Below are 25,214 nucleotides of genomic sequence, written 5' to 3' on the forward strand. Positions count from 1 at the left end.
CTCTTCTTCAAGCACACTTCAAATCTCAATGCAAACCCACATTAACGTCCAAGGTCATCTCTCTCTCAATCATAGACCCACTTTTCTTTCAATATCCAAATTGGGTTCCAAGCTCCTGCCAACCCATGACATATTTAGTCCAACACTAGCCAATCTCCTTGGCACTTTAGCCCACCACCAAGAAGAGATGTTCTCTGATCCAACTCTGAGAAAAATTCACTTGCCTATGAGTAGTCCAATCTCGCAATTAGAAGATTCGGGGAAACACCAGGGAGAGTTCACCAAAAAGACCCAGTATGTAATTAAGTCAGGAATCCATCATTGACTAGAAAGTTTAAATTATTAGGTTTTGGGTCCTCACTTACATATTAAGGACTCTTTCTCTAGTTTTCGAACCAATGTGGGAAATAATTCTTTTGGAATCGAAGGTTAGTTGTTAAAGAATTTTAGCGGCTCAATCTTGAATCTAATGCATGATTTTGGATATGTTAAGTGTCTATTTATCCAAGATATGATTTAGGATCTTCAAGTCAAATGGCCACTATGAAAAATGTGTTTAGCCAACAGCCTTGTTCGTCAGCTAGAGCACAGCACTTATGGAGAGCTCCCTTGTAGTCTGGATTTGCGAATTCCTTAGTGATGTAGTCTCCATAGTTTGATCGGTTGAACCCTTGAGTTAGGATTTAGTGGTGATAGCAATCTGTCCCAAATTTCAATGGGTTACCCATCCTTTAGACAGGATGGATTTTCTAGTTTTGAGATTGGGTTTGATACGAATCTAATTTCATTTATACCCATCAATTTGCCCATTTTGCCATCTCTAGAATTTAGTGTCGGCCCTTTATGATTGACAATTGAAGGGTAAGATTGCTGATCGAATGAATCCCTAATATTGAGATAAGTGATGGGATGGTGTGGGCTGTAGTATAATCTAATAGGGGTTGAGGCTTAGTTTTATGGTGCTCGAAGATGTTGCAAACACTGGTTCGAATTTGACACATACAAGTTCATACCTTTACCCCTATAATTAGAGAATATTGCCCCACTGCTTTTTAACAAGATTTTAGTTTTTTTTAAAACATATTTAAGTAATATTATTCTTTTTTTATCACTTTGTCTACTCCAAGAGGATTGATTAAAAATAATAAATAACTCATTTCACCTCTCACATATAAATAAAAACCAATCACCAAAGATTCAACTTTATCTTTATTCTTCTTCTCACTCTTGTCCAATTTGCTCTCACCATACAAATCCATTCGAAAAGTTGCTGTCTTTTTTTTTTTTTTTTCTCAACACACATAAATTTGTAAAAATTGCTAGCTCTCTTGTTATTTCACCTTCACAAATAGATAAAACTTTATTAAGAATTTTGATAGGGATTTAAAATTTGAAAGTAGCATAATTTAACATTTTAAATTTGCCCCCATTGAATTTTTTTCTAGCTCCACCCCTGCATGGCTCATGCTTTATATACAGAAAGATCAATGGAAAAATCATGCCGTATGGTGTGCAAATTAATAAAAAATTAAGTTATATTTATTAATGCTAGTGGAAGTTATTATAACTTTTATATTTTTTGTTGCAAACAAAAATACAAAAGAAGTATGATTATTATTTTTTTTTGCCAAAGAAATAACAGATAAAAAAGAAATTATCAGAAATTATTGGAAGTTATTGAATTTTAGTAGTTATCTATAGTAAATCTTTACTTTTGGAAAAATAAAAGATGATAAAAAATTTTAACACTAAAACCATGCCTCATGTTTTATATATAGAAGGAAAATCATCCAAAATATACCTTCGAATTCGCCAGTGGAATTTTGTCGTTCCTTAAATTTAAAATGCTGATTTTACTTTCCTCATAAAAGTATAAAAGGTCTAATATGATCGAAATCACTAATTTCAACCACTTATGGCCTGAAAATAATCACATGATCCATATATACTAACCAAAAACTCTTTTAACAAACAGTCAGGGCAAAAGTAAAAGCGACTATAACTAAGGCAGGTTTAAGCCAATTTCTCTCTCTCTCTCTCTCTGACTCTCTCTGTCTCTCTCCATTTCTTCTCTCTTTTTTTTTTTTTCCATTTTTCCTTTTCTCTTCTCTCCCTCAATTGGAGCCTGCAAATCATAGATTTAGCTCTACATTTGCCAAAATTACTTTTTTTTTTGTATTTTTTATTTGGTGTTGTCTTCGAAGTTAGAAAAATATACAAATGTGAACTCTTCAATCGCCGTTTTAATCCTTTCAAAATCTTTACCCAAATCACTAGAGAAATCATCCACAACAGTCTTAATATGGGTCCGTCTGTCGTATTTAGCTAGCCCTGATTGAGTTCGACACATCCTTGATCTTATCCTTGATATGGAAAGTTTTAGTCCAATTAAAATGTGACAGACTTTACATGATCTTGTCGTAAATTACACATAACCTCCCTTGGTTTTTCATTGGCACATGATTCCCCTTAGATTTCAAAATATCCCCTGTAGACACCAAATTTTTGTCAATTTTTAATATTTTATTAAGATTTTTCTATTTAATAAATTATTTATTTTCTTGCATTTTAATATGCATTTTCTCATTTTTGCAGGTTTGCTTTACGAAAAGAAAAAAAAAAACAAAACAAAAAAAATCAAAAAATCATTTTGATCATTTTGCTTCACCAAATTAACTATTAACCCATTTCACACTCAATGTCCATGGACTGATCTTTTCATTAATTGAGAAATCATCATTTTGGAAGATTCAGCACACAAGCTCCATTTTTGCTACAAGTCCCTCTCGGCTCTCTCTTGAAAAAGAGGAGGAAAAAAAAAAGACTCCACCTTTTTGGCTCAATTTCCTCTCTCTCGGCTCTCTCCCTCATCAGACAAGAGGAACAAAAAAAAAAAAGGGGCTCCTTCTACACATTTTCTTCCACAAAATCCAAACACAAAAAAGGGAAAAGGCAGCTATCGGTCAAGGCTTGGAAATTGCATCAGAAACTTCAACCAAGGGAATTGCCACCTACATTGAGGTAATTTTTAGTTTTGTTTAGCACATTAAATCCATGCTTCATTGTTTAATTTTCTTTTGCTTTTGCTGGTTTCTTTGGTTGTTGGGTTGCTGAGTTTTTGGGACAAGTCATGCACAGAACTAAGAAAAAAAGAAACGGGCCCATGAATGCATGTCAAGTGTTTGTGAAAATGCAACAAAAGAAAAATGAAATTTAGGGGCTGTTTTGCTTTAATTTAGCCTTTTTATGTTGTTTTCTTGTCAAATCAAAATCATAGTTGTATTGTAGGAATCATAAGGAGTGTTGTACTATAATTTTTATGATTTTTGGTGAAAGATACGGTGATTTGAAAAAAAATAAAACTGGGCTGTCTTTTGCTATTTTGACCACTTTAGGGTCAATTTTTGTTAAAACTAAGCCCGGAAATGAAACCTACGCGAAAAATGGAGTGGGGAGGTGTATTTTGAGAAATTTTGGCGACCGGAAAAGTCGCCGGTGGCCGGCGACGGTCCGCCGGTGGCGGTGGCGCCACCTGCGGCCGCCATGCCCGCCAGCTGAAGCTTCCTCAGCTGGCTGAAGAAGAAGGAAAAAGAAACGGCTGAAGGTGGAGGAAGAAGAAAGAAAGAAAAGAAAAAAAAAAGAAGAAAAGAAGAAAAACAAATGATTTGGGCTAATGTTTTTATTTCGGTTGGGCCAAGAGTTAGTTTTGGTTGGGTTTTAAAAATGGGTTTTGGTTGATCTCTTTTGGGTTTCCGTTGGGCTTGAGAGATAAAAAGACGGGCTGGCCTGCTCGTTCCTTTTGGATCTCGGTTGGGCTTAGGTAGTTTTTGGCCCAGAAATAAATAAAATGATGGCCCTATGGCCTTTTTCTTGCCCAAATCAGAAACGAACTTGCACTTTAGCCCCTGATCTTTGGAGTAGTTTCACTGCGGCCCAGATCATTTTAAATTGCTTGCATGTAGGTCCTTAAATTAATTGCACTTTGGTCCCTGAATTTTATCTTTTAATTAATTTTGACCTCTAAACTTTAGAAAAATATAATTTTTATCCCCAAAAGTTTTTTTCATTTTTGCAATTCAGTCTCTGATGAATTTTGACTCTCTTTATTACGATTGTTTCTTTTCTTTAATAGCTAATTATGTTACTTTTGAGTATGTTTAACTTATAATTTTTAGATATTCTTAAATTTATTTACGTTTGACATATTAAGGTGAATTTTCATTATTATTATTACTTTTTTTCAATTAAATTGGTGCCATGATTCTTTTGTTCATTTTGAATACAAATAGGGCAATTTGACTCCATTTAGTCACCACTTCAAAAGAGAGGTACCCCTATTATTATTTCAATGTCAATTACGTGCTCCTATGTGCTCCTATGTGTTTATATATTTTTATATGCTTTGTTTATTTGATTTGAATGTTCATTTAAAATTTTTTTATGTTTGTTTAGTTAATTTTATAATTATTTGAGAGGCATTTAAATACCTAAAAAATGTAATAGATAGGATAATTAAATTTGTTTTATTATATTTTTCCCTTTTAGAATTGTAGTTAGGCGCTCCCCGATGTAATAGATAGGTTGCGTGTTTATGTGGCTTATGTGTTATGTGTTTTATCCGCTTTTCTTAGGATTTTGGCATCTAGATATTATGTTTACGTGTTATGTGCTACGTGCTCTTATGTGTTTATTTGTTTTAATTTATGTGTTTATTTGTTTCACTATGAATTGTTAATGCATGACGTCACCACACTAGTCCAACGCTAGTTGTGGCTTTTCCCTCCGCTTACTTGCTAGTCCAATGCTAGTAAGGATTTTTAGAAATGGGCTAGTCCAACGCTAGACCCTTTAGGTCGTCTTGCGCTAGATTCATTTTTGTGTGTTATTCACTACATTTTCATGCATATTTTCATTTTTAGGATCTTTTCTCATTCGTATGATAATCCCTACTATATTATCCCCTACCCTCTATAGGTGCTAATCATGTCATTTAGAATTGTATCTCATTTAAGCTAGTTCATTTGCTTGTTCATGTTAGGATAATTATTTTCAAACATGGGAAATGAGTGATTATAACTTTTTAGTTTAAATACCCTATCAATCCATGTGTAAGAAAATTATGTCACGAGTTTTTGCCTCCCGTACCCTTTATGTTGCATTCCCTTTTTCTTTGATCACTTATATATATGTATATAATTTAATTTATTTTCTTTTATTTTCATTTCATCATTCGCATACTCGTGACACTTTCAAGGAATCATTTTGGTCTTCGCAATTAATGCGATTGGTTCGATTAAACCCTTGAATGGATATTTTGACCCTTTTGATACTCTATAAATTTAGATTTGCATCCATATAGGAAACATCCAAATAAGATAAAATTAAGGGTTAGATTAGGAAAATTTTGACTAAATCTTGCAACTAGCTTAGACTAGGTTGAAAGGGTGCCTTAGGTTTGATTTAATCGAACATTTGCCTTCCCTTTCTTCAATCGTGACTCCTGAACCCATTTTCTCTTGTTTTTTTTTCGAAGATCTGGAGTTGTCAAAAGAATTTTTATTTAATCTTATTTTCATCAAAAAATATATTTTTGGGGTGACTTGGTACACCCAAATTCAATACCAAGTGGCGACTCCTATTTTTTCTTAAAAACCCTTTTAGACTAAATTTTGGACCCAAATTGTCGCATTCTTTTAAGTCCCATTCTAGGTTCTTTTTCATTTATTATTAATAAATCACATCTTTTTATAAACACTTTCTTTTTCCATCGCGAAAAATGGGGCGCGACAACTCATAACGCCCTATAATTTCATGGGATATGATAAATAGACAGAAAATATCAATGGCTATAGTGATTGAACAGAAGTGCTCAAAAAATGCATGTGACGAAATAATTATGTATACTTAATGTCCTGTATGATTTGTATGAATATCCATTTTAATCCTCTATAGATTTTGCATTTATCTACATAATTCTCCTATAATTTTATGTAAGATGGTCTGGTCATTGTTTGAATCAATGTTTAAATAAAGGTAATACTGGTATTTCAAATAAATATATTTTAGAGGTTATTTTTCCATCAAATTTCCACGAGGCTCTGTATCATTTCCCCTTTGAACTATATTTAGAGAACTCTTTCTTAAAACCAGTGTTGAACTACAATATAGAGATTCAATTTGGGTCAACTTTTTTTTTTTTTTTTTATTTAAATTTGGGTCGAATTTATTCTTTAGAGCATTAGTAGAATTATAATTATCCTCCACAATAACGTTGTTTTGATGTTGTTAGCATCCTCAAATTTCCACTTCCGGCAAAATACTTTAATGACGTATAGAAGTTTTTGTTACAGACTAGCCATCCGATGGCTCATTGTAAATAAATATATCTTACTAATGCAGCAGGCAACATTGTAAATAAATATGTTAGAAAATTAACTGGCCATCAAACTTGATTTGAAAAGCAGCGGCGGACATAAAATTGGCTGTCTATTGTGGCGAAATGGCTGGATATTTCTACACCATCAGCATAAAGATTTTTTTTTTTGTTATTTAGGTGCATGCTATATTTGTTAAAAATGAATTTAAAATTTGAATAAAATTTACGTGTCATGCATCTTATTAGTGTGAGATGGATTTACACTGACAATGTTTAGAAAGAATAATCCAAAGTTAAAACCCAGTAGTGTTGAACGGCTCAATATTGTCAGCAACCTCGAATTTTCCACTCCCGTGAAAATCCATAAAAGACGTATAGGATTCTGGTTACAGACCATTCAGCTGATGGTTCCCGTCCAGGCACTTCGTTGACCGACTACTTGGTAGTGTTGAACTACTAAGTAGAGATCCAATTATAGCTCCGGCAGTTTAGGAACAGAAAACATGGGACAGAAAATGTGAAGCACCCCAAAAAAAGAGAAAAAAAAAACCTAATTTTAAAATTTCAATCAATCTTAAGCTTTTTGTATGCATGCTCGGATATCACTTTACTAGTTTTGTGGATATTTTTTTTTTTGTTTTGAAATTTTTGGCCATTTTGAGTTTGATAACTGTGGGCAGTGGTAATGATTATTAAGCAGCCCGGAAATCTGGAAAGAATAATCAAAGGTGGGGGAACTGAAAGCAAGACGGTGAAAAAGTAGAGGAAAGTTTTGTCGCTGCTCTGCTCTTCTAGTTAGTGTCTATCCTATCCTACCAATAGCGATAGCAGTGTAGCTAAGAAAGAAGATTACAGCTGGGATCCATGGTGACAGGATAAAATGGACTGTCAAGGCAGTAAATTGCACCGCTACTGCTAGTGTTGTGAGAGGGACTGAATGGTGATATTCCCCCGGCCACAGAATTACCCTATCAGTAAAAAATTGTGACAGCGCATAGATGATGATATATCTGTGCTCTTTTTGTTTTTTTTGGGCATTATAGAGAGAGAGAGAGAGAGAGAGAGAGAGAGAGAGACTGAAAGCTGAAGCGTCCTGATCGGAATTAATTCTAGAATCATAAAATGACGTTGTTTAATATTGTCCACTTTACTCTTTAGAGCATTACTCAAATTCCAATTATCTCCACAATGACGTTGTTTAATATTGTTGGTGTAATGCCCCAGCTCTACAATGACGTTGCGTTGTTCTTTAGAGCCATCTCAACAACTACAGGCTTAGAATGGTTAATTGAAAGTTATTAGTAACCAACGGACCGGATGTTATATTTCATTTGTTCCTTTCCTCCATTTTTGATATCGGAAGTGGGGCATTCCACTCATCCTATCTTTCGGACTTTGCACCCGGCCTCACAAAAGGATGTTACAATTCAAACTGTTCACTTAATCATGCACGAATTCTATGAGTGGCCCCGTTCAACGTGACATTTACCGTCTCTAGATTCTAGAGATGGCCTCCGTCAAACATGGCAATGTGCCCTGTACATCGATTAGTTCCTTGCATTTTCTTGTGTAGCCGGGATCATAACACCACTAATTTTAGGCTCTGTAGTTAGACCATAACACCACTAGTTCAAAACTTTGGCTCTCAAATAGACCAATCTGATATTTTGCAGCTTTTTACTTTCTAGTCTTTTGTTGCCTGCCATTGAATTGTTCTCCAGAAATTTGTTGCTCCATTTCCAATATTACATCCATTGTTTGCTTAGGTACCGTGCCAGACCCAGCATACCCTTGAGTAATCTAGCGCATTACAGTGTACACACCACCTACGATCTTAGGAGCACTTGGTTGACCGACTTGCTAAAGTCAAGTCTTCCAGACTACACGTTTTCCTTGCCGGTACAAGGTACAACTTTCATGCTTCTCAACCAAAGCTTAATATGGCTCCTAATTTGCCAATCTATTGTGGATTGCTAGCCTTTTAGTCTTTTGGTGCCTGCCTTCGAAATGATCTCCAGAAATTTGTTGTTCCACCTGCAATGTTACATGCTTTGTTTGCTTAGCTTCCGTGCCACACTCACTAGCCCCGTCACTTTCCAGGAGTCTTTCTGTGATCCTAGTACTACATACAATCCAAACAGTACTACCGGTAGCATTTACGGAACCCATCTGAATTTCACGCTTAACACTCTATCTTCGAATGCTTCCCGGACAGACAACGACGGTTTCTACAAGATTAGTACCGGCGACGACCCTTCTAACACGGTCTATGGCCTCTTTCTCTGTCGAGGCGATGTGAACACTGATGTTTGTGAAGAATGTGTAGCAAATGCCAGCATAAAAGTATTTAAGGATTGCCTGAATCAAAAGGTTGCTTGGGTTTTGTATGATGAGTGCTTGTTATATTTTTCTAACCAGCCAATCTTCCCCGACGTTGATAGGCTTGATTTCTTTTTGATTATGCGGAATCCACACAACATCTCTGAACCGGACCGGAACAACTTCATAATGGTATTGGGAAAACTGGTCTATAACGCTGTAGATCAGGCAGCAAATAGTACACGGGGCAAAAAGGTTGCAGTTCAAGATGACGACTGTTCCTCGGGTAGATTGTATACCCTTGTGCAGTGCACACCAGATCTATCTGGTGATGAATGCAAAAAATGCCTCAACAAAGCTATTGGGCAGCTAGGTGTCGTGAATATCCCCATCACAGGTAATGTTACTAGAGGAGGAAGGATAGTCTTTCCAATCTGTAATATTAGGTACGAGCTCTACCGCTTCTATAATACGGTATCCTCTCCACCATCGCCTCCGCCGCCAAACTCTCCGGGGGGTCCTCCTCCCAGTTCCACCAAAGGTAAGTTCTGGAGCCTTGCTATGGCCATATATTTTTGGTGTTGAATGCAAGCTTGATTCTTACGATTTCTTGCATGTAATAAATTCTAGGTCGACAATGAAAAGGACTAAATCCACACACCTTCTGTTAAATCCATATATATTTAAGCATTTAAAATTGGAAATAATGGTATTGAAGTTTGTACAATATGTGGATAGAGGATAAGAGCCGTGGATTCATTCTCAAATGAAAATTTACACCTAAAGGAGACCACCATGTACCTTAATACAATAGTTGAATACGTGATATTAAGATTAATTTCAGCATAATCATGTCATACTAGTCACATTCACCATCGTTTGTCATTTATGGAAAAATTTTAAGTGGACTCATAATTCTTAGGACAGTAATTGTGTACATATTTAGCCTTCTTGCAGCCATTTAGACAGTAATTAACAATTGAATATATTTTGAAATAACAGTATGGTGGCCATTGTAGAATCCCCTTAGGTATGATGGTTTTGTGTGCAAAAATGGGTTGGGCTTCTCTCCGTTACGTTTTTCTTTGGTTATTTAGCCGGTTATTTAATATATGGTTTTAAAACTCATATTATTGTGTTATTATTATGTTTTGATTGGTTGATCAACATACATAAAGAGAGTCTATTTGAGAAAGTTTTTGCATTCAATTTGCAAGAAACATTTAAATAGTATACAAGACTTTAACATCACGGAAAATTTTCTAACGATTAATCAAACAGCAAAAGTTTGTTAATCTAAATTTAAATGTTGTGTATAATTAAAATGGTTAATGATGTATAATGTGGATAGTATTTATTTGCAAATTTTTTCAAAATGAAATTATTATTCTAACTTTTTTTTTAATGATTTTGATCTAGTGGTTAAGGTTAAAACCTCGTGACATCGAAGTCCTGGGATTAAATTCTCCTTCTCCCTCCCTACTTTTCAAATTTCACTCCTTCTCTGCTAAAAAAAGTTAAAAAAAAAAGAATCCATTTTAATTTTCCCAAATTTAGACAAAGACATTGAAGAATATCGAGGATGTATTTTATGAATGTAAAAGATTTTGTTTATAGTGCAATATTTTTTTGGCTACTTTGAAATCTGATATTGACATAGATAAATTAATTTTACCTCTCTCTGGTGTAACGTTTTACCTTGCAATGCCTTGTGGTTTCAAATTGCAATTTTACCTTACTTTAGTTGCACGTGATATTGTAAGGTCGAGCCATTAAGTTCTTCTGTGTTGTGGCAAATCTAGTTGTCAAGGCCAAAAATAATCTTTAAGGATTATAGTGGGATAAATTTCATATTTTAGGAAATAAAGCTTCCAAAATTTAAATTTAAGGACTAAAGTGAAAGTGTGTTTATAGTTAAAGGTCCAAAATAAAAATTGATAAAGAAGAAATATACAAAACAAATGTTAGCAATGAAATCAATCAAATACCATATTATCCTCTTTCAACTTGGCTTAACCCAATAAAAAAGCAATCTACTTAACTAGAAAGCATAAGAGGGAGTAATCTGATATATTTTCAAAAGCATAAGGAGATCATGAGGGTGAAGCACTAAATCATCGATAGTGAAAGTAATTATTAAAATTCACACTAATCAAATGATTAATTACATTTATCTCGCAATTGATCTTTTTTCCTACTTCTTATTCAACTTCTGCCTCACCTTTTATTGTATTGCTATGTACCATTCGTCACCATTCTATTTTAATCCTTTTATTTTTCTTGAGTTCCAATGATGATTAATAGGTTAATGAAAAATCAAAATATATCAACTAAAAACCAATATTTGCTAGAGAAACAAAAATATATTAGAAAATTCATAAAATGTAATTTTTAATTAAATTTTGGCTTTTTAGTCAATTACAATTTTTTTACATTGTTGGTGGTTGCTGGAATTCTAAGAAAAAAAAGGATTAAAGTAGGATATTCATAAAGGATACATGACAATATAACGAAACATAAGACAGCGAATGAAATAGAAGGTAGTACGGAAGATTTTTCGTGCGTTTATCTCCCATGACATTTGGCCAAATTACAAATTAGATTTTAAAGTTTGACCACAGTACTAAACAATCCTGTGTGCTGATAAACCTTATGACAAGAAACCCCTTCCGTTCGTACCGATTAATCTCCACTAACAGCTTAAACTTGCCTGGTCAACAAAAAGACATGCCAAGTGTCCCGAAATACCAGTCAATGTATGAACATTGTCCTATTTACAACGGGTTAATTACATGTACACCCCTTGTAGTTTGACCAAGTAACAACTACACCCCCTGTGAGGTTAGAAAAAAGTAGGGGTGTATTCGAGCCGAGTCGAGCTCGAGTACCGCTATACTCGAGCTCGACTCGGCTATAATATACTTATACTCGAGCTCGAGCTCGATCGAATTGGAGAATCACAGCTCGAGCTCGAGCTCGAGCTCGATCGAGTCCTTAAAAAGCTCGAGCTCGACTCGATAAGGGTACTCACCGGTAATTTCTCAGAATTTATTTACCTATATTAGTAATTTTATATATAATTTTTTTTTAATTTTTTTATGTGATACTCGATAGAGCTCGTCGAGCTCTCGAGTATCAAATTTCTAAGCTCGAGCTCGACTTGATAGCTCTAACGAGCAGCTCGAGCTCAATGAAGCGAGTTCGAGCTTGAGCTTCTGATCGAGTACATATCGAGCTCGAGTCGAGTAGCTTGAATCAGCTCCACCCCTAGAAAAAAGCAATCATCGTCTTTGTCTGAATCGATGCCATACGATGTTAAATACGTCATTTTGGGACTAAAATGCCTTAAACTAAACAAATGAAAAATAGGGTAAATTATATATAACCTCCTTGTGATTTTGTTTATTGCCACATGACTCTCCTAATATTTTAAAATGCCCGTTTCATCTCATAATAATTTTATATAATGTGGAAAGTAGCTTATATAATGTCGTTAATTGAAATACTAATGGTAACCTAACTTAAATATTAAATCAATTGATAGCTTAACTATCTTATATAAAAGTATAGGGGGATTACTTAGATAAATGCAAAAATCATAGGAGGATAAAATAGATATTTGTACAAACCATAAGGAGCTTACATGAAGATTAAGATTTTATCACACATACTTTTAGAGCATGATTAGTATCAAAAGGTGTAACAGATGGTGAACTCTGTTCATTTTTTCCTTTATATAAAACCATACGGTACGTGTCTATTTTGAAACCTTAAGGGGGGTCATCTAACATTATGTAAAATCACAAGAGAATTATAAATAATTTACCCTAAAAAATCATGACAACTAAAACATTAAATATAAAAAGAAACACCATAATCCATTTTTACAAAAAAAAAAGGGAAAAATGGCAAATGTTATGCGATTCCATTTTTGGCATCTTTCACCAGATCACGTTATATCATAGCAATCCTCAATCTCATTAAAAGCCCTATTCCAGAAGAAGTCCTACCAACAACCTCCCTCAGTGCCAGCAAGAAACCCTTTCTACTCGGTGCCACCACCAATCTCCACCAAACGCTAGTCTACCCATTAAATCCTTGAGCCCCGACTTCCAACGTCCACCATCACTAGCTCCTCATCCCTTGGGATCACCAAACCCACCCCAAAATTCCAAGTTAAAAATCAGGATAAGAAGGAAAAAATCAATCAAATGCACACTTTTCTTGCTTCCAAAACCCTAACTTAATTCACAGCAGCCACCCTTGCCGTCTCCAATTAGCTATCAAACATCAAAAAATGAGCCGAGTGATCCACAATTAAACTCTAAATCACAAACCCAGATAGCCAAATCCGCAAACCTCCAAATCATTATACTCGAATATCATCATAAACCCAAGTATCCAAATATCCAAGTCATCTATCTCCTTATGAACAATGTAAGCACAAATTCCTCAATAAGAATTGCGCTATAAAGTTCCACCATTGTCTTTGATGTTCTAGATGGAGAAGAGAGACTTAAGGTGGACAGTCGTGTTATGTGATAGTACTTCCTAGCAATTTTATGGGCAAGAAGGGTGATATATTATATGCCAATGAATCATATGGCTGCTGAAGGGTTTATGCAATTCTTCTCAATGGGATTCTTGTGTCTCTCATCTTTTAATGATCTGAATGGCCAATCTACTATGTTAAATGGACATTGTAAAGAATCGAGTTTGTGTTCGCTTGTATGTACTTTTGACCAAGAAATACAATCCTATCATTTTTACAAAAAAAAAAAAAAAAGAATGGCCGTAGGTTTTGGATTTGGGGATTTGGAGGCGGTGGAGATAAGAAATGGTGGTGATGAAGAGATCGATGTTCCATGAATTTTATGATTTTTCTTGGCAGTAGCTCTTTTTGTTAGAATTCCTCAAAGGACAAGAATAAAACATAAAAACTGGGAAAATTCTATGTTACAATATCTACAAGAGTGAATCTTATAGATATTACCAGTGTATACACTATCACGATTGGATGAATGACACGTGTTATATATTTAATAATGATACTGTATACACTGATAGTATATATAATAGTAATAATGGCAATTTGATATTTCCACACACATTCTTAATGGACAGGAGGAAAACGGATGCTAGATTTTTGATGGTGAGGAAGTGCTTGTTATACAAATTTCATATCAAAGAGGATGATAGTCATTTTTTCAAACCTCAAGGGACGTAGTCATTGTGCAGATTGATTGTTACGGGGTATGGGTGCTATTGGGTAAGTATATCATTCTAGAATCACTGGAGTACATAAATAGGATTCTAGATGAGTCACTTGCTAACTAACTTATTTACTTGACTTGCCATTTGATTAATTAATTTAGCACATTACTCAATAGATGCAATATTTGCCTCACTAGTCACCATAGGGCCTCTAGAGTCCAAGCTGCAAAAACTAACCAAATAACTCATCTACTTGACTTGCCATCTAACCAATTAATTTATCACATTACTCAACTGATGCAATATTTACCTCACTAGTCACCGTAGGGCCTCTAGAGTACAATCTCCAGAAAGTTGCAAACTTTAATTAACACGACCCATCTGAACATTGACTGGGCTTTAGCCGTTTAGCGCACAATTTTAGACTATCAAACTATGCTGTACATTAAGTTTTCAAAATCTACATTGCGTTTCATTCTTTAACACATATAAAAATATGTGGAAAAAAAAGAAGAATAAATAAACAAATACTTAACAATTTATTAACCCAAAACCTACTAATAACAATATCAAGTCATAACCTTTCATTTATGACAACTCATAAATATCAACTATGAGATTTTCCTTCAAAGCCACTCTCAAGATTCAACTCAACTCAACTCTCTCTTCAAATAACAATGTACTAGACTAGTAGCATTTATAGACTACCAAACTTATTAAACAAACACAATTGCAAACCGAAATTTATTTGAAATTGACTTAAGATTTTCTAAACTAATATGGAAACTAAATAAACAAGACACCAACATAAGAAACTAAAAGAATTAGAAAACTCAATACTAAGATAACTTGGTTTAATTTCCTTCATTTTTTTTTTGTCGAAAGGTTAGATTGTATTTCATCACAAAACGTTAGATTGTATTTTTTTTTTTTAATTTCCTTCATGTATGCATGTATTTATGCATGGGGCATGTATGTATGAGTACGAAGCAAGCTAAAAGTTAGAATGGAGAGAATGACTTGGTAATACGACATCTCAAGGGAATCGAATACGAGTAGATACATTAAAATGAGGTGGTGCTAATGATGGTCGTGGTGGCAGTTGTAATAGACCTGAAATGGGGTTAGTACGTCGGAACAAGGGGTGCTAGTGGCGATGGGAGTTCTTATATAGTCAATGGTGAACGAAGAGCTCTGCTGTCTACTTGTTTGAGTTTAAATAAAAAATATAAATAATAAGAATAAAAATAAAAATAAGGTTTGAGAGGAAGAGGGCGCTTTCTTCTTATTCATCTTTCCTCGTTTTATTTCACTTTTTCCACACCGTTGGTTTGTTATCTTATATTTCTTTCTTCTAGTAATGGTGCATCTTCCTTTTCATTATCTTAATATTTGTTCTCTACTCTTTTTCCCTTTATCTTGTTCTATTTTGATACTTTCTTTTTTTTTTTCTGGAAGAAAACACCTTTTTGGTAATTTGACTTCTTGCTTTTCTAAATTTAGTAATTAATTATCTTCGGCTCATTTTACTAGAAGTTCTTGGGCCTAAAATTGCTGTCCCATTCGTCTGGTTTCTATTTTCAATCTTTTAAAATGGGGCATTTTTGTCATTTGATTATATCCAATGGTTGGGTCTTGACAGCCTCATTTACAAGTGGTCCAAACACAGAGCTAAGTTTCTAAATTTTTGAAACTACAGGAGAGTTTAATTTTATTTAACCATAACAAAAATAGTTAGTATGTTAGGGTTTTCATTTTTATTTTTTATGCAACGGAAAGGTGGGATTTAAGAAATAGAAAGGAAGTCAAGAAGGGGGATCTTTTTGAATTTCTATTTTTTTCTTGTAAAAGAAAGGTAGGATTTAAGAAGCACCAAAGCAAGGAGAGAAAATGAGAGATCTATAAATCTTGAAATCTCAACTTTAATCATTAGAATTAGAAAAAAATCATTAACCACTAGAATTTGACCTCCTCGACAGTTAGTACGTTATTATTGAAACGTGATTGTTAAAAAGTATTTTTTTTTTTTTTTTACCATCGACATGAAGTATCCGTCACAAAAAGTTGGTGAAACACTTTTAAAAGAATATTTGAAAGAGTATTTTTTCGAATAACGTGTTTTTGCATAGCTTTCCTTCTATGTAATATATAGGCTATCTCGGAGTGACACTAACCCGAAGTTCATCAAACTTGATCTCCTATAAGCTGACTTTAGAAGCTAAATTAAGCTTCCTTTCATCCAGGCAAAGGGCGAAGCCTCTCACAAGCAGCTTTAATTGCTATCTCACTGATTGGGGTTGCTATTGTGCTATTAATCATTGCTTTGGTTTTCCTGCAAAGAAGATCGCGGAGGAGATATGTTGAGATGGCCCTGAAACCAACTGGTAAAGTTTATTGATTAATATTGCGGGCACTTCAGAGGTGTATGAACAAATAAAACAAGTACATTTGCTTATTTCTGGTGTAGATGGAGTTGCTGAAATCTCAATGGCCGAATCTTTACAGTATAGCTTAACTGAAATTCAAATTGCCACAAATAACTTCTCTGTGGATAACAAAATTGGCGAAGGTGGATTTGGTCGTGTATACAAGGTCTCTGCATGAAATATTTAATTTGCTTTTGTGACTTCGAATATCTACACGTTTAACCTTTTAATCAAATTCTAATATGCATGTTCACTCAGGGTGTACTTGGTAATGGACAAGAAGTAGCTGTTAAGAGGCTATCAAGGAGCTCAGGGCAAGGTGCAGAAGAATTTAAAAATGAAATTCTAGTAGTCGCAAAGCTTCAACATAGGAATCTAGTTCGACTATTGGGATTTTGCTTGGAAGGAGAAGAAAAGATACTCATCTATGAATTTGTCCCCAACAAAAGCCTTGACTACTTCCTCTTTGGTGAGTTCGAAACTAGATATACTTGTGGTAATTTTGTTGTTCCATGCGATCTTGTTCTATTTCACTTGATTTGACCATGTTATGGAAATGACAGATAACAAATTGCCAGTAGACAAATGTTTGATTAGGGTGAATTCCACTTGTTTGATCCTTAACCATAGATGCTTTCTAACTTTAAGTTTTTAAACTTTAATTTTAGAAACTCTATCCCTAAAATATCAGATTTGTAACACTTTAGTACAATCGCTAATAGAATCATCAAAACTAATGGAATATTAGGCAAGTATTAATCAAAGTAGGACAAAATATTCCATTTACTTTGACAATTTCATAAATAATTATATTAAAGTATTACCAATTGGACACTTCAAGGATTGACTGCCCAAAATTGAAGTTTAAGAACTAAAGTAGGATCGTGTCCATAGTTTAAGAAACAAAAGTGTAATTTACCTATTTGATTATGCTTTCTGGAGTTATTGAATTAGTAATTCTCAATGCTAACACAAATGTGTTAAAATTTGTGTAGATCCAGAAAATAAACGATCGTTGAACTGGTCAAGACGTTACAATATCATTGGAGGTATAGCAAAAGGACTTCTTTATCTGCATGAGGATTCTCGTCTAAGAATTGTTCATCGCGATCTCAAAGTAAGCAATATATTATTGGATGGAAATATGAGTCCAAAGATAGCAGATTTTGGCATGGCAAAGATTTGTGGAGTTGATCAATCTGAAGGAAACACAAATAGAATTGCTGGAACATTGTAAGTTTTGTGCCCATACTATCTTTTGTCACATAATATGACTTTGAATCTTTATTGAAAATTATCTACACTTCCATTTCATTGGGGTTATCTTAGTACTGTTTATAACAATCATTGTGGCTTGCAGCGGTTACATGGCTCCTGAATATACGAGACGGGGCCAGTTTTCGATAAAGTCAGATGTATTCAGTTTTGGGGTTGTTATTTTAGAAATTGTTACAGGCAAGAAGAATAGTAGTTTCCAAAAATCTGAAGATTCTGAAGACCTCGTAAGTTATGTAAGTGCGAATTGCAAAACCTCTACTACTGTTTTTATTATTTTTCTGTGGTTTTGCACAATTGCAGTCAAGGATTTGAACAAATTGAAGTTTTTATGTGTGAACTCCTTATAAGTTGAATTATTTCAAAAAGGTTTGGAAGCATTGGAGACGTGGCGAACCTTTAGCTCTTCTGGATTCAAGTATTGGAGATTCTTTTGCCAAAAATGAAGTCATTCAATGTGTCCAATTAGGCTTACTATGTGTTGAAGAATGTGTCAGTAAAAGGCCTACAATGGTTTCCGTGGTCAATATGCTCAATAGTAGCTCTGTTACCCTACCAACTCCACATCGTCCAGCAGTTTTCCGGAGCCATGGATCGGAAAGCATTGTGGAAGAGCTGGAAGTTGAGCAATCTAATACCGAAAGAATTTCAATTCCAAGCTCTGTAAATGAGGCATCAATTACTGAACCATACCCCAGATAGGGGAAGAAATAGGCCAATTCTGGTTGGGAATATTGAGTGCATCACCAGCACCACATTGTAGTGTTTGTTGCATGACTTGTTTACCAGGAAGGTATCTTTCTCCACTAGTGTTGTAAATTAGCTTCTTCACACTTGAGGATTTAAGGAAGTGCTTGAAAGAAAAATGCAAGTTGTTGTTGCACTATAGATTTTTTTTTTCTTAAAAAAAATAGACAACATGTCTTGAGCAAAGTTGGCTTTTATCACTTATATATAGCAAAGATGGCTTCCTAACTGAGTCTGTCAATTATTTTTTCGCTATTTGTTGTCTTCTTTATCATAGTATCAGAGCAAGAATTAATCATAGGGTCATTGTTTAAAATAATACTTTGGTATAAACTTAAACTAGAAACTGTGATGGGAATTATCTGAAATAGTGCGGGATAGTAGAAGTCTGCACCACGACTCAAATGCCTAGAACAAACGTTTTCTCCTCAAGTACCAAATTATGCAAGCAATGATTCCTCCTCGATGCCAACCATGTTTTGAGTTTACAAGTCAAATGCCTACAAACAAGCAATGATTGCTTTTGCAAATTATGTTTTGTGGTCTCAAGTTTTTGAGCTGTATATTTTGGACAAAAACAACTTGGAATATACACTTGAAGTAGTAAAACTAAACATGTTTTGTATCAATTTACTCCACAACATCGGCAAAGCTTCTGCTATGAATTGGTTCTTCGATGAGGCTTTTACTTCACGCCAAATTTCAAAAGTCTAAAGATCCCATTTTGTGTAAGTATACAAATCATTTATCGAATATAAGGGGTATTAGATGTCGATTCCACAAGAAATATTGTCAACTACTGGTGTTATTCAAGCTTCTCTATTATTTAGATTATTACAAATAAAACAAATAGATCTACACTGCCAACATGCAACACAATTAGTAAAAATTGGCATGCATAATTGACATGCAAATATGCTTAGTGTTATGGAATTACTACCTAATTATGCAAATGAAATAACCAATTGAATTCATTATTTTGGTTGGTTATAACGTAATTTCCAAATATATGTGATACATGCTTTCACTGATGTATTAACTGTACCTATAACTATCCCATTCCTATTAATGTGATATGAAACTAGCTATATATTCGTTAAATTCTATGAAATTACATGAAACAAACCATCAAAACCACAAAGATGTAACCTTATATTATTGGGCTAACTCCCTCGATTTAATACTTTCATGAACTAGTATTAAATCACAATGGTATTAGGATCATGAGTAAAAAGACTATGTCTCATATTGGTTCGAGAGACGAAGAAAGATCGGTTAATATGTAAGTAAGGATTTGAGATTTAATAGCTTAAATTTTGGATTAGAATTGAGTTCCTAACTTACACATTAGGTTTTTTGGTGGACTGTCTCGAGATGTTTCTCCTCTAACAAGTGGTATTAGAGTTTCAAGTTGCGAGACTGGACTACTCATGGGTAAGTGGATCCTTTTCGGAGTTGGACCGGTGAAAATTCTCTTCTTAGTGATGGACTGAAATGCTAAGGAGTTTAGTTGGTGTTGAACCAGGTGCGTCATGGGTTTGACAAGGGATTTAGTTGGTGTTAGACCAAAGAGCCAAGGGTTGACAGGGATCCAGAATCTAATTTAGATGTTGAAGAAGAGTGAGTCCATGATTTTGATAGCATAAATGCACGACTGTATTTCAACCTTTTGACCCTGAGAATACTTGAATGGGATTTCAATACTTTATACAAAATGTACGTCTATGTATTAGTTTCAAAATGGTTTAAGAATCATTTCAATCCAAAGCTTGTAACATAGGTTATAGCCAAAATAACAGAAGGTGTGAAAACTGTTGAAATTTCCTTCTTTTAAACTTGATTGCATTTCATCTTTTGAATATATTGCACTTCATATTCACTTTAAATCATTTCAAACCATCAAGAATCATCCAAATATATTCTCACCCCACATCAATTAATGATTGAATCATTAAATCCAACAAAACGTGAAATTTTAATCACTTAAATTCATAGAAATGCAATTTTTCAGAGTTAAACCATAAAATGCAAACTTCACTAGAAATCTAATTAATTAACTATAAAACTAATTAAAACACACCAAAATTAAACTATAAATATACTAAAAATATACAAAATAAACACTTATCATTCTTATCACAATAATAATGAAGATAGTCTTGCTTAGTTTTGCACTCTTCATAAAATGTTTATGCAGAATGTCTTCTTTTCTTGTGCACACGTATAAATATTTTCTCACATTATTTGATGAAATATTTTTAAGCAAATAGAGTATTTAAAAATAATTATTTTACCAATAAATAGTTGAAAAAACCGTCAATTGGTAATGAGAGGCACAAATTAATTGGTAATGAGATTGGTTTTAAGAGAGTTGAAGGAAAATTATAAAAAAAAAAAAAGGCTTCAATGCCTAGCAACGATTTATATATGTAGGGTGTCTTTGTATCCAAGGAAAGTAAAAAATAGCTGTTGGGATTAGAGTTATCAATGGGGTTGGATCAACCTCAACTCAGACTGATCAATTCAATATAATTCGAATCAAGCCTTGCAGAACATTGGGCTGTAGGGCTAGGTTGAGGTTGGAGCTCAAAATAATGCATGATTAAATCGTGACCCGAGTTTGGATTTAAAGGGGCTCAACCCAATTAAAACCCGACTTGACCAATTAAGTACATAAACACATATTCTTTTATTCATAATGATGTATGTTATTTAATAATTATATATTATAATGTAAATAGTTTATGACTTATATATAATGATAAAATAAAATAAATATTACATGCATATTATTTTTAAAATTATGAATTAATTGTGAGTTTGGGCCAAACTTGAAATGGGCTGAAAACTCTTGCATCTTGATGAGCCATGTATGAGCTTTATAGATTGAGCCCAAAGACTGAGTCCCAGGGCCCTAAAGTTCTACTTTGTTTTTGTAAGCAGAACTTGAACTTTTCAAAATCCAACTCATAAGGTCCAATTAACACCCTGAATAGTGACGGAAAATCATATGTATAATTTCGTCCCAGCCATCTTGCTGAAAAGTTTACATTTACCTTTAATTTGTCCAATTACTTGTGGTGACAAGTGTTCAGTGGGCTAGTAGCAACCTTCACTAGCACGCCTACAGTCAAAAGAGAGCTATTAGAATTCCTAGTGTATTCATCTTCGAGGTTCAAATCATGAGGAGGGGGGATGGGAAGCAGTAGCCGCGAAGGAGCGAAGAGGAGAGGGTGATGGCGGTGGTGAGTGGAAGAAGCAAGGGTGGTAGAATTTTTTTAAAATTTCTTTTTGTTTTTATAAGTTATATTTGAAATGTGAACTTTTGGAGATCGTTATTGTAGATTTTACAAACAAAAATAGTTTGTGAAAAAATAGGCTAATCCAAATGAAGCCACAATTTTAGTCATTGTATTTTTAACAAGATTTAATTTTTGTCTTATTAAATGACAAATGTGCCTCCACTGGCTAAAGAAAGATGGTGATTTCAAGGCTAAAGATTTTTTTTTATTTTAATTAATTTGTAGAAAGTCAATTTACATATATACTTATAGGTAATTTGAAAACAATTCTCATTGCAAAAATTAAATGCCAGAAATAATGAATGACTGCAAGAGTACAAGTCCAACCAATTCGCAAGTGGGTTTTTAAATACTAAAAGTTTGTATTTCAATGAGTTGTAGGGTATAATGTGTTCCTTGTATACTATTATTGTACTTTTGGATATGTCCGTCGCTACTTCAGAAATTGGCGGACGCCGGACAGAAGTAATGAAGGCCAAAAAAAAAAAAAAAAAAAGAATCCAAGGAAATGACCACATAGGATTAAAAGCAAAAATTTATGGTAGCTGTGGAAGGAAAAGAACAATCAACAATTGAATGGGAGAAGGAAAAGCTTTACAGAAATAGTCCAGAAAGCACGGAATGAGTGGGAGGAATATGACAGAATTGTATTGCATAAAGTGAAGCTTGGAAGCAGAGAGAAAACAAAAGAAGTGGCTGAAAGGAGTGACCGGGAGATCCCAAGTCCCAACAGACCAGGTTAAAATCTCAGTAACAGCTAAGCAAGATATGGCTGGGAGGAGAACGGCATTGTAGCAAAGAGAAGTAATGACATGGTGGATACTGCATGGGCACTAATAGAACAGGCTGTGAAGTTTGCGTGGATGGATCAAAGCACAGGAGCAGGGATGGAACAAGGTGCAAATGGTACTAGGCAATGAAGGCCTAAGAGCTAAAATTCAAAAGAATGATGGCAACGATGCGATACTGGGTACTGTGCAGGAATGGTTCAGTAGGATAGAATTTGTAAATAGTGAGAGTAGCAATAGCTAGTTATTATTTGGGATATGAATATTATTATTCTTTGCTTCTATTCATGATAATTTTTTTTTTTAAATCCTTTGATTTGTGTTATACTGAATGAATTCCTGGCTTCTGGTAAAACAACCAATTTCATCAGTGGGACAGCATTTTCAACTGAATGTAACATTTACTTATGGTAAAACAACCAATTTCATCACATTCCAGGTAAAGGAGGCCGGATTGGAGATTGGACTTCTCTGGTTTAGAACCGTTTGTAAATAAAAATTGCCCACAGTATACTTTCACGATGATTAATGTTCACTATTGAATTCTTGAACATTAGCAAAGGGCAAAAGTCGAATCATGAAAATACCTTGTGGCCCTCATGTTGTGAATAAATCAACAGTTCCTTAAGCTTTACAGCATTCCGCAGAATAAATTTCACCAAAGTACTCTCCGTTGGCTTAGGAGAGTAGGAATATTCCAGTTTGAATACCTCGAGGAAAGATAGATATCCAGGCAACAATTGAATTTGATCGTAGTCATCAGCAGCTTGCCTCGAAAATTCCTGTTTAACGAAGTCAAACGAGGAAGACAATGAAAAGGACTACAGGTTAAACATCAAGGAACCACCAAAGCACATAAACGCAAAAGTTTATGAAGCCTGCAAAAAAAAAAAAAAAAAAACACACAAAAAAAAGGAAAAGCTAATCTTTAATTTACCGCTGTAAATGTAAGTGATTCAAGACCTGGTGCCATTTTCGTGAAGTTTATCAGCGCTGCATCACACTGAATTGCAATGCTAGCTGAATACACTTTGAGGTGGGCAAGCTTATAAAAGAAATTAGGAGGACATCGTGGATTCGCATCAGCAAGCACCTTGAGGAGATAAGGCAATTAAGCTAGCATTAGCAGGGCTGAAAGGAGAACCAACTACTCGATACTTGAAATTAGTTTAGCTCAATAAGAGATTGTTCACAATAGGTTTGCTGGCTAACCAAGTTAAACTTGAATAGCATCAACTTTCAAGCTGGGGCTCATTAGAATTTATAGGTAAAAAATCCAACCTACTCAAGCTTGCCTCGGTAAAACCTCAGCGTGATAAATAAAAAACGAAAGCTCAAAAACAATTTCAAGCTTTTTTGAATAATCAAAGAAGTTTGAACAGTATGATGTTTGGTTTGATTAGGCTTATTTACAGCTGTAAGCATCAGTCAAGATAACGGTATTTTCTAGCAAGATCATGTACATCATGTAGCTAATCATTTATCAGAATGGCATGACATCTTCACTCATGAGTCGTGATAAATCGAAGGCTGAGCCTGTTGCTTGCATCTATATTCTTATCCAGAGTCTCAAATTGCGTGAATAATGAAAGACAATAGCAAGAGGTAATTGCAAACTTAAATTCTGAACAATTGTAAAGGAACAAAGTTGCTTAAATTAGGTGAGATTTAGAAACTGGCATAAAGGCGAATCTTTACCTGGATCAGATCAGTAGATAGTTCTAGGAATCTGATGAAAGCAGAGGACCGTGTCAAGATCATACAGGCTTGAAAACCTGTCTTGCTTCTTTGGTTAATATCATCATTCATGTCAGGTTTCCAATACTCCAGAGATGCATCAACAAGTTTTGATTGGCTAGAAAAATAGAAACTGGCAAATATATCAACACTACATTTGAATTTTGCACGGTTACTCCCACGAATCTCTATTTTGCAATCATTTGATCCATCATTTGCATGTTCAAAGATGCAGCCTGTCATCTCAATCCTAGCAAGCCTTGGCGCCTCTATTTTAAGCTTCTTCACATTCCTCCATTTGCAATCCGATGACAGAAACTCTTCGATGACAGGGAAGGTAAGAAATAGGGGGCTAGAAGGGTCATCATTCTGAAATTCAACATCATGGAAACCCAAGATACGAAGGTTTGAGTAAGATATATTCATCAGAATTTTGATCTTGCAGAGTTTGAGTTGTAATTTCATCAAAGAATTAGATGTGAAAAACCAACGAGGAAATACCAAGACCCCAGCATATGAACTAAGAAGCCTCTGGACATCAGCGCTTAGAGCAGCAGTGATCCAAGTTTCCATACGAAATGGATCATACACGTTTAGAAACAAAAGTGACACTCTTTGATCGATGAATTCTTAGAAAGAGCAAGAACTCTGTCCACAAAGTTCATAAAATCTGTCTTTTTAGGCTGCTTCTGCCGTTTCCATTTCCTCCACCTGGGTGAGTATCGAAATCTCTTTCCATCATCAAACAAGACGCTAGTTCTAACAGCCTCCTCTGTTCGTAAACAGGATAGGATGTGACTCAAAATACTTTCAGGAAGTTCACTGATTCCATCCGCTTTACCCTTCAATAATTCCTTGCTTCGACTTCTTTTCTTGTCCATACCTCCAATTTTTCAACTTAGACCTGAAACTAGCTAAGATGACTTGGATTTTGAGTTAGAACTGAAATTGGTTGGTTGATTCCTTCAATCGTTGGAAGCTAGAATTCCATAGTTGTAAGTTGGTCGGGAAAACGGAAGGCTGCTTAGTT

At 34.6% G+C, this 25,214-nt stretch overlaps 1 protein-coding gene across 2 annotated transcripts; it reads left to right on the forward strand.

The window, feature by feature from the left end:
• The first annotated feature begins 2,645 nt into the window (after nt 1-2,645).
• LOC113689011 (cysteine-rich receptor-like protein kinase 34) lies at nt 2,646-18,585 on the forward strand. 2 transcript variants are annotated; one of them, XM_027206839.2, is made up of 10 exons: nt 2,647-3,021; nt 4,290-4,328; nt 8,143-8,282; nt 8,477-9,236; nt 16,153-16,293; nt 16,377-16,501; nt 16,594-16,804; nt 17,331-17,568; nt 17,696-17,846; nt 17,980-18,585. In XM_027206839.2, exons 4-10 carry the CDS (start codon nt 8,837-8,839, stop codon nt 18,310-18,312), a joined length of 1,599 nt encoding a protein of 532 aa, XP_027062640.1. In that variant the 5' UTR covers nt 2,647-3,021; nt 4,290-4,328; nt 8,143-8,282; nt 8,477-8,836; the 3' UTR covers nt 18,313-18,585. The 2 variants fall into 2 exon arrangements, with proteins under 2 accessions (XP_071906940.1, XP_027062640.1); XM_072050839.1 differs by lacking the exons at nt 8,143-8,282; nt 8,477-9,236 and having other exon boundaries at nt 2,646-3,021.
• Nucleotides 18,586-25,214: the final 6,629 nt, after the last annotated feature.

Source organism: Coffea arabica, chromosome 5c (genome assembly GCF_036785885.1).
Source record: "Coffea arabica cultivar ET-39 chromosome 5c, Coffea Arabica ET-39 HiFi, whole genome shotgun sequence".
In the NCBI taxonomy this organism is placed as follows: domain Eukaryota; kingdom Viridiplantae; phylum Streptophyta; class Magnoliopsida; order Gentianales; family Rubiaceae; genus Coffea; species Coffea arabica.